The sequence below is a fragment of the Pogona vitticeps genome, chromosome 4, assembly GCF_051106095.1.
Source record: "Pogona vitticeps strain Pit_001003342236 chromosome 4, PviZW2.1, whole genome shotgun sequence".
In the NCBI taxonomy this organism is placed as follows: Eukaryota; Metazoa; Chordata; class Lepidosauria; order Squamata; family Agamidae; genus Pogona; species Pogona vitticeps.
In genome coordinates, this window is record NC_135786.1 from 50177698 (window position 1) to 50190689 (window position 12992).

The 12992-nt window shown below is 41.2% G+C and overlaps 1 protein-coding gene across 1 annotated transcript; it reads left to right on the plus strand.

The window, feature by feature from the left end:
- The first annotated feature begins 1437 nt into the window (after nt 1–1437).
- Nucleotides 1438–12348, plus strand: PPP1R15B (protein phosphatase 1 regulatory subunit 15B). The gene is made up of 2 exons (XM_020797115.3): nt 1438–2873; nt 9892–12348. The coding sequence occupies exons 1-2, from the start codon at nt 1584–1586 to the stop codon at nt 10090–10092; spliced, it is 1491 nt and encodes a 496-aa protein (XP_020652774.3). The 5' UTR covers nt 1438–1583; the 3' UTR covers nt 10093–12348.
- Nucleotides 12349–12992: the final 644 nt, after the last annotated feature.

Sequence of the window (12992 nt, forward strand, 5' to 3'; positions counted from 1 at the left end):
CCTGGAGAGTCATAGGTCCTCTACCCCTGCCCTAGCTCTCATATTAATAACTGCTAAAAACAACACAGCCAACCTTAATATGTCTTTAATCCCAGATAGAACAAATGGGGTAGCATAGTCATACTTTTGCAGTTTTCTAGGCACAAGCAGATGGAAACTGAAGCTGGATTAGAGGAACTTTTGATCTGTTCCCTAAACGTGGGATTTCAGTTGCTGACTTTTGATCCCATGGTTACCACCTTATCACTGTTTGCTTAGCAACCTCACCTTTGTGCTGTGACCACAAATGGAGGACCTTTCAACACATTCCACATTGCTTCATGAAGACTTATCCTGTTTGTATATGCAAGTAAATGAGGAAAAATGGGCCAGAAGAGGGCTGCTCAGCAGCAGCTATTAGTAAAAGGGAGGCTGAACAACAATCCTAAAATGGAATGCTTTGAAAATTGGAAAACGCATTACTAGGTGGAGCATTTCCTGACTGCAGTGGCTTCTTCTTCCCACTCTGGTTTTTCTTTAATTCATCATCTTACATAAATGAAGATCTAGGTATAATTCTTTTGCAAATCTTGAGGTTCCCACCAATATGTCCTGCCTGGATAACTTTTTTTGGCTACATCAAGAGACAGTATGTTCACCTTTAATATCCATATATTTATTTATGGAAGAAGGGGCAGTCAAACCCCTTTTTCCAAACAGAACTTTAAATATTTGATTGTAGTGATCTGATGAGTATACCTATAACTCTGAATTTTTAAAAATTATTATTTCTTATTACATAAGAATTCCCCGCTCTCATCAACAGAAAACACGAACAAGCTTTACACCAATAGGTGTGAACTCCTGTTTTACTTAAGACCTCTGGTTGCACTATCCAGAAAAAGGGGATATACAGTACAATCTGAGGAATTACCCACGAAAGCTTGCAATTTGTATGATTTTTAAAGTGCTTCAGTAAAGGTACCACGTAACTCTTGCATTTGAGTAATCCTGAACCATACGGACTTTTCCTAATTCCTTCTGGTTGTAAAACACTTCTCTAAAATGACAGCATTGTAAATTTAATAAGCGCCCGTGCTCGCCTCAAGCAACCTGGCTGATGCAATCGCTGTCATGCAGCCCCGCCCTGATACCAAAGTCCTCTCTCGGGGAAGGCGGGGCTCCGCCTGAGAGAACAACCAATCGCGAGCCGAGTCCTCGCGGCAGCCCGGCTGTCACTGGAAAGACCGCCCAGGAGGGCGCGCTTTCCTTTTTTGGCTGTTTCCCTTATTCGCCGCCGTCGGGACCGAAGAGAGCGCGTGCGTACGTGTTTGCCCGCTGGTCAACGGGGTCTCCCGCCCAAACGGCTTCACCGCTGAGCTCTTCTGCGGCGGCCCCCGCCATTTTGTTTCTCCCTCGCTTAGCCCAGCCAACTGCCGTGCCCGAGTTTCGAATAGGCCCTCAGCCTTCGCTAGGAACATGGCGCGGTCCCGCCCGGGAAGAGGCCACCGCGTCCTTCGGAATCTCCCAGCCTTCGCCGGCCGAAAGAAGCGGCCGAGGCCCATGGCGCAGCAGCGCTGAGGTAAGACTCCAGGCCACCCGTCATGGAGCCGAGGAGAGAGCGGGAGCAAGGAGCCTCTCGCTTCGGCGCTTGCCCGCCCTCGTTGCCTCAGGGCCAGGCCGACGCCCCGTTTTCGTTGCTGCGGCTCCTCTCGCAGCTGTTGCAGCGCCTCTTGCCCAGCCCGGTCATTCCTCTCTTTTGGCTTCAGTCCGAGGCCCATGTCAGCGGGCCAGAGTCTTCCGTGCCAGTGTGGGGAGCTCCCGGCCTGGCTCCGCTTCTTGCCGTCCAGCACCAGCTGCGCTTCGTCTCCTCCTCTCCCCCCTCCTCCGTGCTAACCGGTGCCGATAAAAGCTCGCTCTCTGGGCCCTTGACTGCCTCCTGGGAAGAACTGTCCGAGGTTCCGTGTATGCCTTCCAAGCTTCCGGAGATTTTGCAGCAGGTCCATCGCCAAGAGACCCAGACTGACCTTGAGGTGCCGGATCCCGATTGTGGGTACCACAGTTTGGAGGTAGAGGAACAGCCACTGGATTCCTGGGCCCCGAAAGACACTGCGGCGTGTCGCGAGGAAGCACAAGAACTCCAAGACCACAGCACACCGTGTGGATATCATGAGAGGGGGGATCTCTGTGAGGAGGGATCCACTGATGTCAGATCCAGTACCAGTGAAGACTCTGATATAGAGGAAGACCTGTCTGTGGAGGCCAGACCTGTGTGTAGTAACAAATTGATAGATTACATTCTGGGGGGCGCTTGCAGCGGGGAGGAGAGTGAGGGAGAGGAAGATTGGGATGAGGACAAGGAAGATGATGATGGATTTGACAGTGAAGGCTCCCTCTCCGAGTCCGATACAGCCAGCCAGGATGGGGAAAGCATTCATCTGTGGAACTCTTTCTGTAGCTTAGATCCTTATGACCCTCGAAATTTCACAGCAGCTGTGCAGACTTCTGGGTGTGCACCTGAGAAAGAACCTATCACTGACTCAAATGAGCCAGAGGAAATAGAAGATTCTTCCTCTTGGTCTGAAAGTTCCTGCGAGGAAGATGAATGGGAATCTGGTAGTGTAGATGAATCAGAAAACTTGAAATTATGGAACTCTTTCTCTAATTTGGGGGATCCTTATAACCCCTTTAATTTCAAAGCACAATTTCAGACTGCAGAAAAGAAAGGGAAATGTGACTTAAAAGGACCACCCTGTATAGGCCTTAGTGCCTCTAAGCGTAGTGTCTTGTTTAGCTGTGAGGTGCGCCTGCTTGATAACCAAGATTTTGAGGTTACGGAGAATGTGAAGTATGGCATCCTTTCTAGAGAAAAATGTGTGAAGAAGAAAAAGAAGGTAGGTATGCATTTCATATTTCCATCTGCAAGTGGGAGGTATCTTTTAAGTATTGTATTATATTTATTTATTTTATATCCAGCCTATCTGGTCTTTGTATTTGTATCCTGCTCAGTAGGCCTGCAGAATTCTTAACTGGAAAAGAGAAACAGACAGTTTTGTATAATGTGTGGTCTAATTTGTAAGCCAATTCTTAAATGTTACACTGTGGTAACTGTTGGTGTAATTATTCTATTCTTTTTAAAGAAAATACTTATACTATTTTGGGAGCATTTTCAGCTTCAGGTCTTCTTCATGATATTTACCAAATAAAATCATAAAACTAAGGTGGCTGTTATGAGATAAAGATAATGTCCACAGGACTTAACTACTTCTACAGTACTTTCCTTTTCATTGCTATTTTTTGTTGATAAGAAATGCTAGGCTTGAAAGGCACATAGAAATGTTTTTCTTTTCCCTTTCCAGTATCCACTGTGAAATGATATTGGGGAAATTTTATAGGCACTGGATGTGGGATATATGTTTATAACAAGCTGTTTCTTAAAAGAATGAAAAAAATCAAATGGCAGCACAACAACATATAAGTTACTAGCCAGAAGTAGTGCCTTTCAGGGTCTCCCAGCATTGTGTCACATCCACCTGTTGATTTTACAAGAACAGAAACTGACTAATAAGCACTAGATTGTATGCTTTACATGTGATTAATAGGAATAGTATCATGTGCCATCTAGTACTTTCAGCTTTTACTAGCCCAGAAATCATAATTCAAGTGCACTGTGTTTATTTATCAGTTCCCCATCCCCCACCAAACTGTCCCTTGGCTGGAGTGGTAGCACTAAGCTGGAAGTGGTACGAACTAGGGCTAAAATGTGTGTTTGTGAATTAGCCAGTTCCTTCAAATGGCTAATCTAGTTGGAATAGCTATAACCAGCTGCCATGACTTTAAAGTAGTTTCATTATCATGAGCTTTGCTTGCTCTGAGAATTTAATTGTTGTTTTGTACTTTATTCCCAATGTAGAAACTTGCCAGCACAACTTTAGTTTCCCTATGATAGTATTTAAGGCAGACAGCATGCCACTGGAATTTACACTTCAATATAGTAATGTTTGAAATTGTGTTCTGATGCTGTTATTTGTGATATTCTGCAAAATGCCTTGGAAATTGGAAATATATTAGTCACTAAATTCTTTTGGAATTTTTAGGTATTACTGCTGGGTTGCTCAGTGGTTTGGGTATTTGGCTGTGGTTGAGAGTTGAAAGCCTACTGTGCCTCCTTGACAGAGGCTGAACTCAGTGATCCATAGAGTCCCTTCCTGCTCTACAGCTCTAAGACTATTATCGTGATCAATTTCTACTTAGAAATTACTTCCATGTAGAAAGTAATCACAAAGAACAGCTCTTAAGCTTGGATAGGTGGATTGCAATTATATCTGTTGATATACTATTGTGTATTATACCCTGTCATGTTTAATTACAGTTCCGAAAATATCTCTAAATTAGTTATATAATTACATTATGAAGAACATTTTATAAGATTTCTGTCTTTTTCTGAGGGATGAAAAAGGGAAGTATTTGTAATCATGTTTAAATTTTAGAAAAAGGCAAATCACCCTTTTTGGCATGTATGTATCACTTTTCATTTAAGTAGGTCAAGCTAGCATACAGTGGTGCTTGGACTTACGAACTTAATCCGTTCTACAATGATGGTCATAACTCGAAATGGTTGTAAGTCGAAGCACCGTTTTTCATAGGAATGCGTTGCAACCCCATTAATTCGTTCCGATTGGGGGGGGAGAACAACTGCAAACCCCATCGGAACGTGTTCGGGCCAGGAAAAAAAATCACCAGAAAAACAATGCAAGCCCCATCGGAACGCATCAGGGCCAACACACACACGCGCGCACACAAACGCACACACACACGCACACACACACACAAAAGCCCCATCGGAATGCACTGGGTCCAGAAAACACACAGAGAAAGACACATAAAAACAAACAGAGCAAGCCCCATCAAAATGTGCTACGGCCAGGAAAAAAAATTACACCAAACAAACAAACAGAACAAGCCCCATTGGAATATGCTGGGGCCGGAAAAAAATTAATAACAAAAAACAACACAGCAAGCCCCATTGGAACTCACTTAGGCCAGGGGAAAAATATCACAAAAAAAAAACACCAAACGGAGCTAGCCCCATCAGAACACACTGAGGCTGAAAAAAAATAATGACCAAAACAAAAACAACACAGCAAGCCCCATCGGAAGGCGCTGGGGCTGAAAAGACAGACACCAAAACACACACACACACACACACACACACACAAACATTGCAGCAAGAAACATAACCCCCCAGCCCAGACCCACCCTGCAAAACCCTGTATGTACTCACTCAAGCAGAAAGCAGCACCAGGCAGTCCGAAGCCGCCTCTGACGTACACTTAACTTGGGGCGAAAGAGCTAAAAAGAAGCAGCCTCTTCGCTGACCAATGGTTGTTGTTTAGTCATTAAGTCATGCCCAACTCTTCGTGACCCCATGGACCAGAGCACTCCAGGCCCTCCTGTCTTCCACTGCCTCCCAGAGTTTGGTCAAATTCATGTTGGTAGCTTCAGTGACCAACGGTTAGTATATTTGAATTCCCCACCTTTCCCCCCACTTTTTTCCAGTTGTAACTCAAAGCTCTGGTCGCAAGTCGAATCACAATTTTGCAGCCGGAGCTGGTCATAAGTTGTTGTTGTTGTTTATTTAATTTATATGCCGCCCACTCTACCCAAAGGTCTCTGGGCGGCTTATAAATTAAATAAATAATAATAATAATAACTTATGACCAGTTCCGGCCACAAAAGTTGGAACGTTCATAAGTCGAGGCACCACTGTATTTGTAGTCATGTCTCTGTGCTCTTGCCTACAGCAATGGTGAGAGGTAAGTTAAGCAGAGAGACTGTGTCTGATTCAGTGTCATTCAATAGGTTTTATACATGGGCACAGTATTACTGTATTTTTCCATATATAAAATGACGCTTTTTCCTAAAATAATTAGAGGAAAAATTGATGGTCATCTTATACGTGGTAGTAAGGGGGGGAGAGTCTTAGAAGAGTTGGACAGCGAACCAACTTTAGCAGAAATAAAAGCGGCCTTGGATTCCCTTGCCTCCGGAAAGGCACTTGGAAAGGATAACATCCCTGTTGAAGTGCTGTAAAGAGATCATCACCACTGAACTGTATGAAGTCTTTTGTCTTTGCTGGAGCAAAGGTGGAGTACCACAGGAGGTGAAAGATGCAACATCGTTACAATGTATAAGAACAAAGGAGACAGGGTGACTGCAATAACTACTGTAGCATCTCTCTTCTCAGTGTTGTAGGGAAGCTGCTGGCCCATGTTGTGCTGAAGAGACTCCAGGATAGCAGGGATGGCCTTTTTAAAATACTTCCCAAGATTGGATATCCACCTCGACTCCTTAACATCATCAGGTCCTTTCATGAGGGAATGAAGGGCACTGTAGTTTTTGATTGCTCAACATCAGACCCCTTTGACATCTGAAGCGGAGTGAAACAGGGCTGTGTCCTTGCGCCAACCCTGTTTGGGATCTTTTTTTGCTGTCATGCTGAAGCATGCCTATTGAACTGCAACAGGAGGTATCTATCTCCAGACTAGATCTGATGGAAAGCTCTTTAATCTCTCTAGATTGACAGCAAAGACCAAAGTCCAACTGAAATGCATGTGGGCCTTCCTCTTCACCAATGATGCAGCCATTGTTGCCCACTCTGCTGAAGACCTCCAACAGTTCATGAATCGTTTTAGCAAGGCCTGCCAAGACTGTGGACTAACAATCAGCCTGAAGAAAGCACAAGTCATGGGCCAGGGCGTGGACTCACCTCCCTCTATTACCATCTTCACGCAAGAATTGGAGGTTGTTCATGACTTTGTGTACCTCGGCTCAATGATCTCTGACACTCTGTCCTTAGATGTTGAGCTGGATAAACACATTGGCAAAGCAGCTGCCATGTTCTCAAGACTCACAAAGAGAGTATGACTTAATAAGAAGCCAAAGCATATACCAAGATCCAGGTCTATAGAGCCTGGGTCCTGAGCACACTCCTGTACTTCAGTGAGTTCTGGACCCTTTGTGCACGGCAGGAGAGGAAGCTGAACACGTTCCATATGCGTCTCCAATGCATTTTTGGTATCACCTGGCAGGACAAAGTTCCCAATAGAGTAGTCCTAGAATGAGCTGGAATATTTAGCATGTATACATTACTGAAACAGCAACTTCTACATTGGCTTTGACATGTTGTGAGAATGGCTGATGGTCGGATTTCAAAAGATCTCCTGTATGAAGAATTAGTGCAGGGAAATTGCCTCAGAGGGAGAGCACAGCTGCGATACCAAGATATCTGCAAGTGGGATCTGAAGGCCTTAGGAATGGACCTCAACGGATGGGAAAGCCTGACATTGGAACATTCAGCCTGGAGGCAGGCGGTGCATTATGGCCTCTCCCAATTTGAAGAGACCTTTGTCCAGCAGGCCGAGGTAGAGAGGCAGTCCAGGAAGCAGCAAAATCAGAGAGCTGGACAGGGGACAGATTGTATTTGTCCTCATTGTAGAAGGGATTGTCACTCTCGAATTGGCCTTCTCAACCACACTAGATGCTGTTCCAAGCCCTCCATACAGAGCACGTTACCATAGTATCTCGAGACTGAAGGATGCCTAACAGTAACAAGGGGGGAGAGCACTTTGATGCCTGCTTTCCCCCTCCACTTTTTGCAAAGAAAGTGGAGGGGAAAAGTACTTTCTTCCCAAGAAAGTGGAGGGGAGAAAACAGGAATCAAAGTGCTTTGATCCCTGCCTTCCCCCTGCCCTTTTTTGCAGAGAAAGAAATTTTGGGTTAGAAAAGGAAGGGTGTCTTAAACATGGAAAATATAGTATTTGAATTTGTTAGCCCGTGTAAATTCATTTTAAGGTGCTGTCTAATGGTTAAGGTTTTTTAAAAAATTAAAGCTCAGGTATCCCCAAATCTAGTCCTACTGCTGCTTTGCAGTGATATAAATAGCAGCTTGGAACATGTAGTTCTCCATGAATTTAAACAAGTGGAAGATCACAAACATAAGCTGTGAGATTTTTGGAACTATCGTCATATACATTTTACTTCACCTTCCCTGTAAAACACTTGGAGTAACTTCTAAATTTTCAAGCCCTTTGTGCATTTTTTCTACTAATACAGTAAATGAATGGAAGGTCTGTAATATTTAGCATAATGTTACATGACCTAGTAATGGTTCCCTGGAGGATACCATAGAATGATGTAAAATGAAAGAAAGGATAAAGCACACAGGGAGAGGCTGATGTAACTATGTTTGGCAAACTTGTGATCCACCTGTTTCTATGACGGTAGCTATAAACTTTAAAATATTTCTGTGCTCAGACAATGCATTATAAGGTTCTGGTGTCCTTTAATCCAGTGGTCCCAAACCTTTTCCCAGCCACAGGTGGGTTGGGGGGCGTGGCATGCGTGGGGGTGGATGTTGCGCTCACGGGGCATGTTGCACTTATGGGGTGTGCATGTGTGTGTGCATGCACACGAGGGCATGTCATGCTCTCTGGGCGCGCTTGTGTGGGGTCAGGAGATCTGTGTCCACAGCCTGGTCCTGCCTGAGCCACAGACGGCTGCCGGCTCACACACCAGGAGTTGGGGACCACTGTAGGGATGTTTCAGTTTTGTTTAGTTGATAAGCTGCTTGACTTTGTGATTCCACTAGTTGTATAACTATATAAGGAATCAGGTGTTAAATTCTAAATTTCTGGCTGTATATGACTTAGAACTTACTGCATATGACTACTTTAAGAAGCACAGTAAAGTGGTATTTAATGGAAAGGGGGGAGTGGGAAGTGAATTGACCATGTTGGTCCATTAAGAAAAAGGTTGAGAAGCAATATTTGGGCAATGCCTTCATAAGGAATAATTAAGTAATCACAAAGAAATGAGAAAGTTTTTGTTTTAATCAAAATCCTTTGTCAGGCTCAGAGGCAGGAGACAATAATGAAGTGCAGCTTAGAAATGTATGTAGTTGAGCAAGATGGGTTAGAACCTTAGTTTGCAGTTGTTATATTACTAATTTAAGTAATATATTTTAAAGTGGTTGTTGTTACTTTTATTCTGCTAGCCTTTCCGTGCATTGTGCAAGCTTTCGTTTGCCTTTTTAGCACCTCTAATTGTACTAATATTTTAATAGTAATAACCCAGGAGAACTTTTTATTGCAGAAAAGAAACATATTCAAACAGGATAGATACAGGCAAAAATTCACAGCTGGAGGTTTTTTCTTTCCTGTAAAAGTGAAGAACCCAAATTCTTAACTGTTTTTTTCCCATTAGGAGAGTAGCTAAATTCTGCTGCATTTCAGTACCAGTACATCACCTGAGAGTCTTGCCTGTTTTCTGTCTTCCTGAAATGTTTTTGCAACAGGACTGTAAAACAAACATAGTCCTAATTATTTCACGTAACCAATGAACATTTAAAATATGAAACTGATATTTCATATAAATTCCATTTCATTTCATTCTGTCTGTTAATGTCTGATGAAGTGGACGTGTCCACAAAAGCTTACATTAAAATATAATGATTAGTCTATAACGCGTCACATGTTTTTGTCTTGTTTTGTTTCTTTGGATTTTGTCTTTTCTGTGAATGTTTGTTTATTCTTTTATTTATGCTTTTCCTTTCACCCTGTAGAACTGTGGTTCCCAACCTTAGGTAACCAAAGTGCTCTTAGACTGCAACTCCCAGAAGCCTTCGCCACCTGCTTAAGGATTCTGGGAGATACAGTCCAACAACATCTGGGTTATCCACGGTCAGGAACCGCTGCTGTAGAGGAACCCAAGATTAGCCTTTTCTCCCCCCCATCACAGCTGGAACAGGATGAGGACAAAGTGTTTTAAGAGCTGATCTGTTAAAAACAAATGTGTTATGAAACGGCATTATATGTGTGTGCTGATAATTTCATTTAATTTTGTGTGTCATAGGTTACATTCCTTGAAGAAGTTACTGAGTATTATGTAAGCAATGAGGAAGACCGCAAAGGACCCTGGGAAGAACTTGCCCGTGATGGTTGCCGTTTCCATAAACGAATACAAGAAATTGAAGCTGCGATTGGCTATTGCTTAACAGTGGAGCACAGGCAACAAATATTTAATAGACTTCAAGAAAGACTTGATGTTTCCTAGCACCTTAATAAAGTATAAAATTGAAAGGACAACACATTTTAATTCTATTTATGAGCATCACATGGGAGATCTTTATAATTAAAATGGCAGCTGCCTACCCTGATGAACAACTTGGGAACAAGACAAATTATAATACTGCATCAAAATAGTCTGCCAAGAAGCATGCTACATATATATGAAATTGTATGCAATGTTGAAAGAAATTCAGTTGGGTATCTGGCTTGCTTGGTGCAAAGCTCTTTCTAAAGCCAGGTATATATTTTTGCAGAATCCAATCCACAGATGTCTCTGCATATGTGCATGCATGCACACATTTGTGTGTGTTCTCCCTCTTTTATGCACATGCATATATAAACAGGCAAATATGACTGTGGAATTTTGCACTTTTTTATAGGGGGAAATATTTTGAAAGTATATTTATTAAGTTTGTAACCCAACAGTGCAGTTCTGATTTAAAGTTTGCAAATTGCTGTCTGTTTTCTCCTCTATTAAATTTCTGCATAACATGACATTGAAATATTTTAATAGTTCTTAGAGTTGAAATGAGTTCTTTTATTTTCAGTCATGAATCTACCATTATCTACTCTTAGCTGTTTTTCTTCCTGAGAGCCTAATGTCAGAATAGACCAGAACAATAACTTTAAAAAATCCTTTCTGTATTTCTTTTTTCTTTTCTTGCACTAGGATGCTGTGTGTTTACAGTCTGCTTGGCCAGGATTCTGAATTTAAGACTGCCAAGAAAATAAAAAGTTGCAATTCCTACTTTTAGCCCTTTCTCAATCTAATAGGGTGTGGCACAGCATTCCACTCTGAAGGATGGCTTCTTGAAATTCTACAGCAGCTGTATTTGTTCCCTTTATGATTTTTCTATATACACCTGTAATCAGCTTAACATTATGGGAAGAACAAGAATGAAGCATTTTGTTCATTTTATTGGAGTCTGTTCCTGAATTGTTCCATATCCATACTCAGGAAAAGATTTGTAATGTCTGACAGTTTGTATGTTTTGATAAAATCAGTATTAACATCGTTTATATCACAACATAATTACTTCAAAGGATAAAATTTTAGATTTAAAAAGTTAGGTAACTGTAGTGGTAGTACATATTTTGATTATCAGCAACTACTGGAAGTTTGTTTTCAGATTCCAGGTAATTTCTTCAGTTAGTTCAGAATTCCCCAGCTCCAGAATTGTTAATTGTTACTTTGTGAATGCATAAATGTTATATTCAATTTTGTATACATCTTTGTTTCTCTTGCAGAGAGCAGTAACATTTTATCAATTGCTGCAAGATGGTGTTCTTTATACTACAGCTGTAAAGCAGTAAAGAAAAAACAGATATAATACTTTGCTCTTCTGTGTTTAAGCCATGCTAACGCTGTTTGAACTTGCATCAACCATACATACCCTTTTTTCCAACTCTAATAATTTAAAAATCCTAATTTCAGTATGATACATGCATGGACGGAGGGAGGTCACATGAAAGCATTCTTGATGTTTGATAAGCAGCTTATTCACAGAAAACTGGACAAAATCTTGTGCAATTACTCTGGTGTAATGCAAATGGCATCTTTTAAAGACAGGCTGCCTCAAGCTAAGAAATCATTGACTTTGTTACATACAGACTGAAATCCAGTAGTGTAAATTCAATCATGTTGATAATCTAGGATTTGCTGCTGTAGAACTTCATTGAGCCATCTGGAGTTGCGCTAATGTTACAATTCTGTGTTTGTACTTTGGAACAAGCCACAGTGGAACTCAGACTAGACATAAAAACACTGACACAAAATTTGGTGCAATTATTCTATTAAGAAGAAAATCTTCTTACCCTGATACTGTTTTAAGTATACCAGTTACCTGTAGGCTACTGGATTGAAAGATTCTCCTTTTTACCTTGAAGCAAATGAAAAAGAAAAAGATAGTAACTTCCTGAAATATTTTCATATACTCTTTCATTTTAAATGTTTAATGGTGCTACATATGACAATGAAGGTTGTCTCTTCAGGTTTGTTTGAATAGCAGGACATGAAAGCATACTTCTAAAACTTTAAATCATCTCTGTAATGATCAGAATTTTATTTTTGTATCGTTTTAGAAAAGCAAAAGTAGAACCAAACAATATTTCCCTTTATACAGATTTAAATGGATTTAATAGTGTGTCATTGGATTTTTTATATTTAAAATTATATTTCTGTATATAATAAAACAATTTAAAACTAATGTGTAGAATAAAGAAACTACAGATTATTTTAAAATTGTCTTTAAGGTTGGTCCCACTAATCTTTATTAGGTAAGAGTGTGAATATTCATATGTCTTGTGGAATATACTTTGGGCAGGACATGCACAAGGTACTTATCCAGATAGTGCTAAATCAGCTCTTTACAGTCTATATTTTTTAGCCAGAGTAATATTTAAGGGGGTGACATGAGTGGGCTTTTATTCATTGACTGAATGTGGGAAATCTCTAGATGGACATGCACATGAACTACTCATAGTGTATAATTTTAAGAAGTTATCCAGCAAATTTTTAAAAGTCAGTGGGCAGGCCTGCTTTTGAGTTCTAATAGTAATAGATTTGACAGATTATATAAAAACTGGAAATGCCCACTGAGCACTTTTGTATCTGCAGAGTGGTGCTAGAAACGTTACCATCTTGTGACCAGTTTCAATTATGCATATCTGTCGAGGCTGTTGTCACATTTCTATATATGTTCTGTGGAACATCTGTACAACTGAACTTTCTGTGATAATCTCATCAGATCATGGAACAATTGTCTGGTGTGTCTTAGCAGCAGAGCTTCAGTTGATCAGCCTGTGTTGGTGTTTTCTTGAAGAAGATTGTTAGAGTACAGCAGATACAAGGTGAGTGTTCCAAATACACACATTCCATTCCTGTTT